We start from the raw sequence: 14,592 nt of genomic DNA, 5'->3' as shown, positions 1-14,592 counted from the left end.
ATTTCAACTTTCCACATGATATGTTTAAGATCACAAGATTAAAACACATTTTGGTACATTCTATGTATCTATAGTTTAAAACCACAAGATTCAAAAGTTGTTCTTTACTTTCTTAAACACCGTGTCAAGTCAAAACCAGACAAACAAATTGAAGCGGAGGGAGTACTTGATTTCAAATCTGATGGACTTTTTCAAGGATACTGATTGTTGTTTGTGAAGTATCATCTTCCCACCATATTAGAATGGTAGTTTATTCCGCTCTCAAACAAGATAATAAGTGTAACTACAGAATAATATGTACTTCGCCATTCTAAAATATTTTACTTAATTACATATAGCCCTTTCCAAAAGTGTTAGGCCCCTTCTCCTCAATTACATATAAAGTTAAAATAATAAAACTTGACTCAAGAATTTAAAAAGTTCATCTAATGAGATTGAAATAGTGTTGCGCTGAATTTGATAAGTTGATATAATGATATTAAAACAATATTGATTGGTTGCAGTGCTTGACATTTAAGAAGACACCAATTTTATTTTATTTTGATCTTTTTATAATGACATAATAATATATTTTACAAAATGCAAAAGGTCTGACCATTTGGGAGACTTAGAATAATCAATAATGAGAGAATTAAAATAGTGAAAGGGGAATAAAATAGGTAAATATAAGAATACTACTGTGGGTTCATGATAATCGCTAGGATATAAATAAGACAACAAAATAGGTAGTCACTTAAGAAAGGATGCTACAATTAATTAACTACTATTCCATTTCTCAATTATTACAGCAACCCACCCATTAAATGAGGTAAAAAGTTACTAAATTTTCCACCCAAAAAATCATTTCCAAATTTATCAATACATGCGATTTATATATATATATATATATATAATACATCTTTAGAAAAAATGGCTCCCCCAATAGTCATAGAAGAAATAAGAATTTTCGTTTTGCTACAGTAACTTCGAGCACATACCTTGGATGTCCTTATTTGAATAACTAGCACTGGTGGAGCAGTCACTGGGAACAGGTTGAGCTTCATCTGGCTTTAAATTCAAATATACTTTCTTTCGCTTTTTGCGTGAAGCCATATCAGGACAAGAAGTATTTGCTTGGATGCAGATGTCACCATCAAAGTCTAAAGATTGTGGCACATCAACAAAGCTGGCCTCTTCTTTTTTCTTCTTGGATGAAATTCCTTTTTTCTGTTGTTAGAAAATGAGGGTCAATGTGAGAAATAACTCAATTGAAAGCTTGGATAACCGGCAATACATAATTGAAAAAGAATTCACCCAGTCAATTCTAGATGGGAACTTCTAAAATCTAGTTCAACATTAATTGTAATGGTCATAACAGAGAATAAAGTAGTGTTATCAAGCAAGATCACACCATGTAATACAGATCTATGGTGAGTTAGTCTCTGATCTTTCAGCAATATATAATGCATGCAAGCACAGAAATTATTATCAACAAAAATTGTTAGCAACTCAAGGGAATCCATTAAACGCAGAAAATTCTCTTTCCAAATTAGGAAAAACTGCAAAGAATAACTTCCTTCATAAGCTAATTTTGATTAAAAAATAATAATTTAAACACCTAGTTATTTCCGCATTCTTTTTCTAGCTATAGTACTTCGATAGACATCAGATGACTTAGAAGGCAACCAACTCATTAGTCTCCACTTGAACCCAGAAAAGAAAAATCAATTTCAGAAACAAATGATTAAAAAAAGAGAGAATGGCCTGCTGACAAGAAAGTTTAACGTTACAACACCAGTAGTTGCAATGGTAACTTTCACGAACAAAAGTACAAAAACGCCTATCATGATTTTCTTTCTTCTCATCTTTCTAAGGATGTTCCTATCACACGAATTATGGCCCATTAATGTCAGAAAAAAGGACCATACATAGGATGAGAATCATCTTCCTGGCTATGACATACCTCTAAGTTCTTCAGTAACTTCAGAGCTGCTTGCGCCTTTGCATTTTTTCTAGTTTGTCCAGATCCCTCAGCGACCAGCAGATCATCTTTCAGCTGTAACCTAAGCTCAGCATTCACGGTATCCCCCTTCACCACGCAATGTTCTTTCCAGAAGTAGCCAAGTGAGTCACATAATTCTATGAGCTCACGCAACGGAGGTAGTTCAAGCTTATCAGGAGTCACGATGGGAGACAATAGTGGCTTGAAAATCTTCCAAACTTCATCCAGGTCAAGTTTGGTATCAATAAGTACTGCTCCAGCAATACTCTCCACCAAGTCTCCAAGTACCTATGACAAATTAATATCCCATGAATACAAACAGCCTGCTCTAAGCATTTGACAGATTATAGTGGATTAATGTGGCATATGTTCAACAATGTTGTATCCTAGGGACACATTCAAGTCTACAGTTGGCATTGAGATCAATAACATATGGTAACAGTGACATATCAGTGGAGCAACAATAAAAGAACCTTTGGGGCTTTGTTTCCTTGGAGTGAACAAGAATTAGAGACTGACTTCACAAACAATGATATTTCACTTTCAAGATATCCAGAATGATGTTGAAGGTGGACATGAAGATTCCTTCTCACAGCAGCATAAGCGAAATTATCATTATTGACAGAAGCAGAACGCAGATCTGTTAGTTCCCCAGGATCAATATCTTTATGCTTCTGGTAAAGGTACCAGGTAACGAGAATGTCCAGTACTGAGTCGCCAAGAAATTCAAGCCTCTGTCACAGATTTGACAAAAAATGTAAGCTGACAACAATGTAATTTCTTAAGAGAAGCATGTTTAATATGATGTATAATCAGTATTACTTGATAATTATATCAAAATTAGGGATTACTCTTCAACTAACCTGATAACTGTACCCAGCGTCCAGCTCTTGCACAGTAGCATGTGTTATAGCTTCTAGAAGCAGTCCCTTAATAGAAAATCTATAGCTAAGCTTCAACTCAAGGTCTTCAATATCTTTAGCTTTAGGGGTATAAGAATAAAGAGATGCAGTATTGATCGCATCCTCTACTAATGAAGGTTCTAGCTCAGCTTTAACACCAAGCCATTTCATCAATTTGAGGGCAGCAACAAACCCACCACCAACATAATATGCACCTATTAGCGCTTCAACACAGTCAGATATTGTTTTTGAACCCATCCATCTGTGTCCTCTATCACAGTGTTTCCCAACTACTTCTTTGGGATCTTCAGTCAGAAACTTCTTGTCCAAAGGCACTTGTGAAGTTTCAACCCCGTGCTCACAAGGACAAAGCCGCAGGGAAAGCTGCCCAGGAGCAGTCCATCGGCGTGGATCAAATGCACCATCCCGTATATAACCCTGTAATTAGACAGGTAAAGCATGATTAAAAGCAGACGAGTGTAAAAGGTAAGCTTCAGTCAAGTGGAAAGGATACAACATCCACGTTTCTTTGAAGAATCATCAACAAAACAAGAAGGATTCCACTAGCACAAGCAAAATAAATGTTGCCATTGAAGACTATCCACGACTGAAAGAATGAAATGTTGCCAACCATCCACATTGAATTTGGACAAACTGAACCAAACAAAATAAGTTATACTCCTCACCCCACACACACACACCAAAAAGAAGAACCCATCTCAAACAAGCCTGATTTTCAGTAAGTTTGTTTGCACTACCCGCAATAGTGTCGTCAATATCTTATACTCATACCATACATCAGTGACCATTTTAGCTGGAGAAGGAAATATATGACACCTAGTTTCATTTTTACCTCAAGAATAAAGTTAAAAAATGAACTAGTTAAGATATTATATATTTACATTCTTGACTGGATTTAAGAAATTGTCTTCAAGTAGTTCTTTTTCCTGAAGTACGGAGACAAAGCTTTACATACCTGCAAATGTTGATTAGTTCCCAATTTATGGAGGGCTGAGTTACTAATAGCCTGTGAACGTTCATTAGTTAGCTGCCCTTCATGCTTCTTGGGATATTTAAGGAAGAGGTGACAACTAACAGCATACTTCAGAACTGAATCTCCAAGCAACTCCAGACGTTCCATGGAGAAACTCTCATTGCATCTGAGAGTTGTAAGAGCTTCCAGAATCTGACCGTGAAAGACATTTAGTTAGAAAAATGCCAAATGTAAGTCATCTAATTAGCTGAGCAAATGATAGGACGAACCAATGAGCTTGATATATGTAAGTCGCCTGAATGGCTTGATATCTCTTTCCTCAACTGGCTAGCCAACATCAGGGACTCCAGGCGGTGCATTAATGATGGTAGCAAGTAGAAGGATTTCAAGATGTCTAACCGAATGTCAAAACAGACCAGAAGTTCTGGTGGCATGTGAACATTATTCAGTGGCTTTTGAACCACCATTGTACTATCTTTTGATTTCGGTCCACATGAAATGCCTGCTTAAATAATCTCCAAATATCAGATTCATGTAATCCGAAACACTTAGCCCAGTGCACTCACTAGGTAGCTAGCAGTGACAAGTTCAATGTAGATCAATTCTTTCTAGAGAACTCAGGTAGAACTTTAGCAAGTTGAGCTTGAAAGGTTATCTTCAAGTGGTGAACTTTTACTCCCAATTTAAAATGTAAAATGTATGATTGTAGAGATGTTTTAACAAGAAGTTCTGTAGCAGATGTTTACAAATTACTAATCACACAAGACTTTTCAGCAGAAAGTCCACAACTGCCTAAAGTAAATTCAGTTGGATATACTACAAGACCTAATTTATTTAAATGATTAAAGCTTTAGTGACAACGGCAAAAGAATAGTAATATCTAATATATAGAAAGAGATTATGAAGGATGCATGATAATGTCTTTTTGCAGTTGCTGAATTCAATTAGCCTATTTGCAAGCTTCTTCCACAAAACAGCAAATGCACACAGAAGAGTCAACAGTCAACACTGTTGATAAGATTAAAGTCTGGGAGGAGCTAGTGACAGAGCCTGCTGAGATACAAAAGGAGATCATAGAGTACTATGAGAAGTTATATGTTGAAACTGAGGACTGGAGACCAGACTTAGAAATGAGAGAGTATCCTATGATTGATGAAAATGACAATAACCAACTGATGGCCCCTTTTGAAGCACATGAAATCCTGGAAAGCATCAAAGCGTGTGCTGGGGACAAGGCCCCTGGCCCAGATGGCTTCTCCATGGCTTTCTTTAGCCAGTGTTGGGAAGTCATCAAAAATGAAGTGGTGGCAGTAGTTCAAAACTTCTATAAGGTAATTGAGAAGAGTATAAACTACTTTTGTGGCCTTGATACCCAAGAAGACAGGGGTTGTGGAACTAAATGACTTCAGACCAATTAGTCTAGTAATAGGAGTGTACAAGATAATTGCAAAACTATTGGCTGAAAGACTGAAGAAAGTGATACATAAGCTAGTGGACAGACAACAAATGGCATTTATCAAGAATAGGCAGATCATAGATGCAGTATTGATAGCCAATGAATGTGTTGACTCCAGGGAGAGAGATAAACAATCAGGGATCTTATGTAAACTGGATATCCAGAAGGCATATGATCATTTGAATTGAAACTTCCTGATGAATATGTTGAAAAGGATACGATTTGGACCAAAATGGCTAAAGTGGATTAGACAGTGCATAAGCTCAGTGAAATTCTCTATTCTGATCAACAGAAGCCCATGTGGCTTCTTCTCATCATACAGAGGTCTGAGACAAGGGGACCCTTTATTCCCTTTTCTCTTTATCTTGGCCATGGAATGGCTGAGCAACCTATTTCAGACTGCAAAAGTCAAGGGCTGGATCAGAGGTTTCCAAGTGGGGAATAATACAAGTAACAGCCAAAAGATTACTCATCTACTGTATGCAGATGACACTCTAGTATTTTGTGATGCAGTAGAGGAGCAGATGCTGATTTTGAGGGTCATCTTCAATATTTTCGAGGCTATTTCAGGTCTGCACATAAACTAGAGCAAGAGGTTCATCTATCAAGTCAACACAATGATAAGTATTAAAGACTTTAGACAACAAACTAGAGGGAAAGTGGGTGAATTACCAACAACCCACTTGGGAATGCCTTTGGGGGCTAAAAGCAAGTCAACAGAAATATGGAGTGGAGTAATTGAATGTGAAAGGAAGCTAGCAAACTGGAAGTGTCAATATTTATCTTCAGGTGGCAGACTAACTCTAGTTAATAGTGTCCTGGATGCCCTTCCCTCGTACATGATGTCATTATTCCATATACAAACCAAGGTGACCAAGAGTTGGATGCAATTAGGAGGAACTTTTTATGGCAAGGAAGCGAAGATAAGAGAAAGTACCATTTGGTCAAACGGGAGGAACTGCTGTAAGTAAGAGAGGGGGTGGACTCAATATCAGAGAGTTGAGTACCCAAAACAAGAGTTTGATGATGATTAGAAGAGAGTTGTGCAGTGCAGTGTATGCTTCCTGTGATACTGTGACTAGAAGAGAGTTGTGGCAAGAGTTGAGCAACATCAAAGAGGTATGCAGTGACCCATGGGTATCTTGTGGTGACTACAATGTCACAAGGTACCCAAATGAAAGATCAGAGGGGCACAGAATAACAGGGGACATGCAGGAGTTCACTGAATGGATAAATGCGATGGAATTCATGGATCCCCTTCTTCTGGGGGATTCTTTCACTTCGAGAAGAGGAGATGGCCATAGCTCAGCTTCCAGAACTGAAAGGTTTTTGTATTCATCTCAATGGGATGAGTCCTTCACTCAAATAAAACAGAACTTGTTGCCCAGAATAGGTTCTGATCATAACCCCATCATGCTTGATTGTGGGGAATTGAATTCGAACAAGTCATATTTCAAATTTGAACAATGGTGGCTGAGGGTGGATGGTTTTGCTGACAAGGTTAAGGAATGGCGGTTTTCTTTCAATATAAATGGCACAGATTCTTACATCTTAGCTACTAAACTAAGGATGCTGAAACAAAAATTGAAAGAATGGAGACTGACACATAGAAATGATTGGAAACATAAGGAGGAGGAAATCTTTCACCAGTTAGCAGAGATGGAAAAGACTCAGGAGCTGAGCTGAGATTACTCTCAGAGGATGAACTACTCCAAAAGGTTCATGTAGCTATGGAATTTGAGGAGGTTACTAAACAAGAGGAAATAGCTTGGAGAGAAAGATCTAGAATACAATGGCTTAAAAAAGGTGAATAAACAAAAATTTTCCATTGGGTTGCGACAGCTCACAAAAGGTTTAATTCTATTGACACTTTGGTAGTGGAAGGAAACTCTATCTCAGATCTAGAAGAGATTAAAGGAGAAATCATGATAAAAAGTTGTACACAGAGACTGAACCGTGGACGGAGTTTAAGTTGCAAGGCTTGGAAACTATTAGTGAGGAAGAAAGAGATTGGTTGCAAACTTACTTTGAGGAGGCTGTAGTTTTGAAGTGCATCAAGTCATGTGCCAGTGACAAGGCACTTGGCCCTGATGGCTTCCCCATGTGCTTTTATTAGAGTTTCTAGGAGGTGCTTAAGTTTGCTTTTATGAATGCAGTAAACCAATTTCATGAGAGATACGAGTTTGAGAGGAGCCTCAATGCCACCTATGTGGACCTTATTCCAAAGAAGCCATGGCAACTGAACTTAGAGACTTTAGACCAATAAGTTTTATTGGTAGAGCTTATAAAAAATTTGCCAAGCTTCTGGCAGAAAGAGTGAAAAAAGTAATCAGCAAGCTAGTCAACAAACATCAATTGGCCTTCATACAGGGCAAATAGATCCTAGATGCAGTGTTAGGACCGAAATAAGCAGGTGTAATGCGGAAGCTAACAAAGCAAACCTCGAAAGACCATGAGTAAGAAGACACATGAGAAACACACCAAAAGACACAAAAATTTAACGTGGTTCGGTCAATCGACCTATGTCCACAGAGGAGATGAGCAATCCACTATAAATATGAGAGTACAAAATATAGAGAGAAATAACCTCAACCAATTCACTCGGAATACAAGGAGGTTCACAAATTCTCCCCCATAACCGCAACTCTCAAAACCCTAGGACTACATTGTGAATGTTGATTAAGTTAGAAGGAACAAGCCTATATTTATAGAGTCCTAAAACCTTTCCTACAAGAAAAGGACTAGTAAAATATTAAAACCTTTTCCTAAAAGGAAAACTTATTTATGATAAAAAATCAGGGCAAATAAAACCCAACATGCAGCTCTAATAGCTAGTGAATGTGTAGATTCAAGGATTAAAGGTGAAACCCCAAGAATCATGCGTAAGCTTGATATTGAAAAGGCCTATGATCATGTGAACTGGGATTTCCTTATTAACATTTTGAGACAAATGGGGTTTGGAGAGAAATGGCTGAAGTGGATAGGATTTTGCACTAAAACTGTCAGGTTCTCTATATTGATTAATGGAGAACCTGCTATTTTTTTTCCCTCGGAAAAGGGGTTGAGGCAGGGTGATCCTCTTTCTTCTTTCCTCTTTATTCTAGCTATGGAAGGACGTAATAGCATGATAAGGGTGGCCACTTAAAAGAAATGGTTAAAAGGGTTCAAAGTGGGCAACCAAGCTGAGAAGATCTATAAATTTGCCAATTACTGTGATCTTTTGTGAGGCCAAGGTTGAGCAGGTGTGTTTCATCAGAATAATATTAGTAATCCTTGAGGCAGTGTCAGGGATTTTTGTGAATTGGAGAAAAAGCAGCATGTTTCAAGTCAAGGAAGTAGCTAACATCCGGTGTTTAGCAATATTTTGAGTTGTAAGATAGAAAATCTCCCAACTAGATATCTGGGGATGCCACTGGGTAACAACCACAAAGAATTAGAAATATGGGATGGAATTGTGGAGAAGATTTGAGAAAAAGTTAGCCTCCTGGAAGACACAATACCTATTTCTGGGAGGAAGAATAACAATGATCAATTCTGTCTTGGATGCTCTCCCTACTTATGTTATGTTTCTCTTCCCCTTACCTACTAAAGTGGAAGACAGATTAGATAAACTAAGGAGAGATTTTCTTTGGTTGGGCAACAAGGAAGGAAAGGGAACTCACTTGGTCAAATGGCAAACTGCTCAACTAATCAAGAAATCGGGTGGTCTTGGCATTAAGAATCTAGGTCTGCAAAATAGGTGTTTACTGTCAAAATGGCTATGGAGGTTTGGTAAAGAGGGGCAGGCTCTGTGGAAGGATGTTATCGTTAGCAAGTATGGACAAACAAAGTCATGGACCTCCAACATTGTGACCAACACCTATGTGGCCTCAGTTCAGAGGTCTAAAAAAATTTGTGGCCAAAACTAGCTAGGAGCTACAAGGTGGTTGAGGGGACTAGGATCCTTTTATGGAAAGACAAGTGGATAGGACAGAACTCCCTCATGGAGAACTTTCCAGACTTGTACTCTTTTTGTAACAACCCTGGAGCATCTATTGTTGAGATGTGGTCTCAGCAAGGGAGGAATATAAATTTTAGAAGGCTCTTAAATAACTGGGAGGTGGATGGAGTGGCCAACTTACTGCAAAGGCTGGAAGATTTTCCGGGACTCAACACTAATCCTGATGCAATCAAATGGAAACATGATAGGGATGGGGAATTTTCTGTTGGAATAATGTACCAAAGAGACCTGGCAACACATCCGGGGGGATTTTTGGACCTTGAAAATAAATCTGGAAGTCCAGCACTCCAACCAAGATAAAGTGTTTCACATGGTCGGTGTGCAGAAGAGCATGCCTAACTCGGGAGAGACTGAAAAAAAGAGGATTTCAGATTGTTTCTATGTGCTTCTTCTGCCATGAAAAGGAGGAAACAAACAACCATTTGTTCCTTCACTGTAGAGTGACTGCCCACTTATGGTATAAGTTTCAAAGCCTTATCCAAGATCCTTGGGTGGTGCCTGAGCATACTGCAGACCTACTAAGCTGTTGGATGAAAAGAGGGGGGAGTAAAACACAGAAAAGTGGAATCTAGTTCCATCTTGCATATGGTGGTCAATTTGGAAGGAAAGAAACAATAGGTGTTTCAAGAATATTACTAACCCAATGCAGAAAGTAAAAGAAAACTGCATTAATACTCTATATTTTTGGTGTAAAGAAGAGGCTATATATGAAGTAGATCAGTTACTAGATTTCCTAGGCTCTTTGTAATCATGACTACTTTGCCTTGGAATTTTTTGTTTGGTTGCCAGCATACCCTCATTGCTGATGAATACAACTTTACCATTCTCAAAAAAAACAAACAAGAGTTTGATGATGAAATGGCTGTGGAAATTTGTCTCACCAGAAGTATCTCTATGGAATGAAGTAATAATAGAATGAAGTAATAATAGAAAAATATGGCATAGAGAATAAATGGATGACAGAGGTGGTGACCAACCCTTACAATTGTAGTGTATGGAGGTCTATCAGGAACCTATGGCAACCGGTCAAGGAGAGAAGAAGTTGCAAGGTGGGCAATGAAGAAAAAGTAGCCTTTTGGAATGACATTTGGTGTGGACAAGAGGCACTCAAACATGCTTTCCCTATACTATATAGTCTGAACCAAGCACAAGAAGCAACAGTGGCAGAATTATGGACAGGACAAGGGTGGAACCTGTTTCTGAGAATGAACCTAAATGATTGGGAAATGACAACCATATCAAAATTTCATGACACAATGCATACGGCTACCAATCTGACAGGAGAGTAAGATAGACTAGTATGGAAGGGGGAGAGAGGGGGAGAGTTCACTGTAAAATCAACATACAGAGAACTCAGGTCTACAGGTCTACAGAGGTGCAGCATGCAAGATGGCCCTGGAGGATGATCTGGAGAACAGAAATTCCCTACAAGGTGAATTACTTCACATGGCTCTTGGAAAAGGAGGCAGTCTTGACACATGAGAACTTGAACAAGAGAAAATCCAATCTATGTTCTAGATGCTATCTATGTGAAGAACAGGTGGAGACAGTTAGCCTTCTCTTTTTACACTACAAATGGACAGATCAATTGTGGCAGATGTTCATCCACAAGAGGAAGATCAAGTGGACAAAGCTTGGGAGAATTATAGAAGTCCTACAATGCAGGAAAAAAGGAGAAGAGATGGAGGACTGTCCCAGCTTGCATTTGGTGGACAATTTGGAAGGAAAGGAATCAAAGATGTTTTGAAGGAAAACAGAACAATATCCAGAAGATAAAGATATTGCCTAGGGTATAGTATTTTTGGTGTAAGCAAGTAGTCATAGGAGATACTTAAAATATATTTAATGTTATTGACTGGCTGTAACTAGGAGATCTTAGGAAAGATGTAAGCAAAACTTTTTGGAGGGGGACTACACTTTGATGTGGTATACCTGTGGATATATAGAAGTAAATGTCACCTTCTCAAAAAAAAAAAGTGTGAGTGTGGAGTTTAATGTGCTCCAAAGACCATCATCTGATGCTCACATCAGGACATGCAACAACTACAATCTAATCTAGAGAACACGCCTACTTATGCCTAGAGGCAATACGCATTTCTCAAACAATATCATTTGTTCCAAAAAGTTGACACAAACACCAGTGCACGTGCTTTTTCACTGGACGTATGTAGAACAACTTTGTCGGCCAATTTCAATACTCTCTAACCTATCTCAAACTTGTTTAGAACCTAGTTAGGCGTAAAGATGTGGATCACTCCAATATGATTGGGGATGTATAGAGAACATATTTTAAGAACTAAAAACTGTGACTTATAAAAAACTTAAATGGCACAACAACATACCCGGTGTTATCCCATAAGTGGGGTATGGGGAGGGGGTAGGATGTGCACAACGTTACCCCTTACCTTCATAGCATATTAAAGCTAATATACTAAAATTCTGTTTTTAAAAAAAAAAAGAAAAAAAAACTAAAATTCTGTTTTCTAGTTCATTTCGTTGTTTACAACAACAAAACCACCTAGAAGTTTGTAATTGTTAAGTTTAATATATGCTAGTATGTCTTAAACTTCTAAAAACGATATAAATTTTCAAAAGAGATGGCATATAGAGAACACTTGGAATGACTAGGAATCGGCAATAACTTGACAAACCTTCCTTTTTAAAATCCACGAGAAGATTGTATGCATTATGGCTTTGCTTCAGTAGCAACAAAGGCTGTCCAGGATACACTAAAACAATCCCGTACCTAATAAACAGACAAAACAATATATATTTAAATTATGCGTGACTTTCTCAAACATTAAACAAGAAACAGTTATTTAGGTAAAAACAAATCCCACTTTTTATGGAAGTAGTCAGCAAAAGATGAGAAGGGTGCGACAGTAGCTTCTGAATCTACTTCGAAGGGGCTCTCTGCGGAAGTATTGGCAACAGCGTCCAGAACAGAATAAATTCTTCCAGTATGAATGGCCACAACAACCATGTCCATAATATTGCTTCTTGAGATTGATATATTGGCAAAGTGAATCAAATCTGTTTGATCAAGATCTTCCACAAATGATGCAGTCCTATCAACTAAGGAGTTCTTCCGTTTAGCTTCAGATTTCTCATTGCTTAACCACGCATTTTTTTTCAAAAATTCCACAACTGAAACAGAAGATTCAATTGCTTCCCAATCAACTCTGTAGGGTTCACAACTTGAATCTAAAGGATCCAGCGGTAGAAGCAAGTACATGTTCGATGGCTCCCACAAAGATTTTTCTGAATCAAGCAGAAATTTCCTTCCACCCGATGATTTAATAAATAATTTACCAAACAGCCCATTAAAGAATAGTTCTTGGAATATTTTTGCTTTTGCCACCTGACAATGAAAATGTTATACTGCTTATCAGATACGAAATGCAAATGCTATCATGATTGAATTATAAAAAGCTCATAAATAGTTTGACTAGGTTCCAACCTGTTGGGAATCCAAATGTACTTTCCCACAATGCGACACGGAGGATTCGACAAACTTGGAAACTAAGAAAAGCTCCACTTCCACATTTCCCACATCGTAATCAAGTTCTGATTGAAGCAAAAGGATAAAACTGGAATATTTCACTTCCTTGATGTTGCAAGGGAAGTTCATTTTATACACTTGATATACTTCTCCATTAGGATCATTTCCCCATGACCCAGATAATGCACTAATACAAGCTGTCCCATGTAATTCTTTCAACTTTGTTGTTCCTAAAAATATATTGATAAGAAAAAATAATTATTTAATCACAATAAGTTGAAAATCCACATTGAGCATCTATCAGACATGACAGCAGGTGCAGCTTAACGGTGGTCTAAATTTTTAGAGTCTTTAAGGGTAAAAACTTACTTTCTTGTTCCTTGATTTCTTCCATGACTGCCTACTTATTCATAAAAAAGAAATAAATTTCACTGAGAATGCATATAGAAGTCTCCAATGATATGTGAATTTTAATTGCTAGAAGGCATGAAAGATTGCTGGGCGAATGTAGATGCAGATTTCATAGACGGGCAGACTACAAGCTAGGTTGCTGATTCCCAAAGTTGATTTGGTGAGCTCTGTCCTTGACCGTTGAGTTGCTTCTCTTTCAGTTAGACAATTTCACTCATTAATTCAAACATTCATTTATCCAGCATTTGTTTTGGGGATTAGCTAGGAAATCTATGTCCTGTGCATTCCTCTTTGCACTCCAGTAGAAGCTTCACAGACGTATTTTTAGTTGGGTTATGGTTGATCACGTTACTTGGGATTATTTTAAGTACATTCCAGTATTTATAGATTTCTATCTTTATTTGGATTATTTCAAGAATTGTTTGAATTGGAAGTTCTAACAAAGAGTGAAGTTATTTATTTTTATATGCATGCGGGGTATGTGATATGAAGGTACAGGTTAGAACAGTCAGGCCAGTTTGCTCAGTCAAGTAACGCATCGGGTGTCGGTCAAGGCTTTGTTTAGAGGACGGGTCATGAAAAAAACACCTGGCTTTAAAGCACCTTTTGAGTTTGCCAAACACTGAACAAGCCAAAAAGTGCTTTTAAGCTGCTTGACCAGCTTTTGAGCCAATCCAAACACTCTCATTGTCCTACAATTGAAGAAATATCTGCCTATTGTTTCTCACACCGATAAAAGGCGCGTATCATCAAGTCATTAATGCATCTCCATTTTTTACATATACTATAAGAACCCACGAGCTGTCATCCCTAAAAAAGTTGTTCTAAGATTGGCCGAAGTTTGCCCACATTTCAACAAGAAATAGATTTGTCAACTTATGTTTACCAACTTGATAAGGAAGAATAAATAAAAGCACCTTGTCAAGTGCATTTCAGATAGCCTCTAGTCCCATTAAGTGCTGCTACAGTGTAATGTGATGAACTCAAAAGCAGAGAAGACAGAGGTCAGAAGTGGAAAGCTTGTTCTAGTTTACCTGCCCCTAATTTTCTGTCCTGCACATCAGAATCACCTCGGGGAGGCTTTTCATTGAAAGGAAGAAGATGATCATTGAGAGCACCAATCTGGTGCAGCTTCTTACATGCATCCAAGCAGACAAGCTGTCTTGATAGTTGAGAACTCCTGCATTCTGGACCAACAATCGTTTGGAAAGCTGCATTTGGAGGTAATGTCAACTTACACCGGTACAACTCTCCAGACAAAATGTACTGAAACAATGGCTTTGGAGAGAAGAACCTGTCGAGCGAAACAATTATCATATTTAGACAACAAACAGATAAATATACCA

At 38.0% G+C, this 14,592-nt stretch overlaps 1 protein-coding gene across 2 annotated transcripts in view; it reads right to left on the bottom strand.

Annotated features, from left to right (window-relative positions):
* The window catches only part of LOC125842528 (endoribonuclease Dicer homolog 3a), a 384,270-nt gene that overhangs the window by 2,237 nt on the left and 367,441 nt on the right, over positions 1-14,592 (bottom strand). For both annotated transcript variants that reach the window (XM_049521831.1, XM_049521829.1), the window contains 10 exons: positions 14,281-14,540; positions 12,794-13,065; positions 12,174-12,694; positions 11,985-12,079; positions 4,147-4,379; positions 3,860-4,069; positions 2,845-3,321; positions 2,455-2,715; positions 1,943-2,269; positions 978-1,206 (listed from right to left, as the gene is read on the bottom strand). In XM_049521831.1, coding sequence (XP_049377788.1) covers positions 978-1,206; positions 1,943-2,269; positions 2,455-2,715; positions 2,845-3,321; positions 3,860-4,069; positions 4,147-4,379; positions 11,985-12,079; positions 12,174-12,694; positions 12,794-13,065; positions 14,281-14,540 — 2,885 coding nt within the window. The remainder of the gene's footprint in view (positions 1-977; positions 1,207-1,942; positions 2,270-2,454; positions 2,716-2,844; positions 3,322-3,859; positions 4,070-4,146; positions 4,380-11,984; positions 12,080-12,173; positions 12,695-12,793; positions 13,066-14,280; positions 14,541-14,592) is intronic.

This window comes from Solanum stenotomum, chromosome 10 (assembly GCF_019186545.1).
Source record: "Solanum stenotomum isolate F172 chromosome 10, ASM1918654v1, whole genome shotgun sequence".
Lineage (NCBI taxonomy): Eukaryota > Viridiplantae > Streptophyta > Magnoliopsida > Solanales > Solanaceae > Solanum > Solanum stenotomum.
This window is presented reverse-complemented; position numbering and strand designations above follow the sequence as displayed.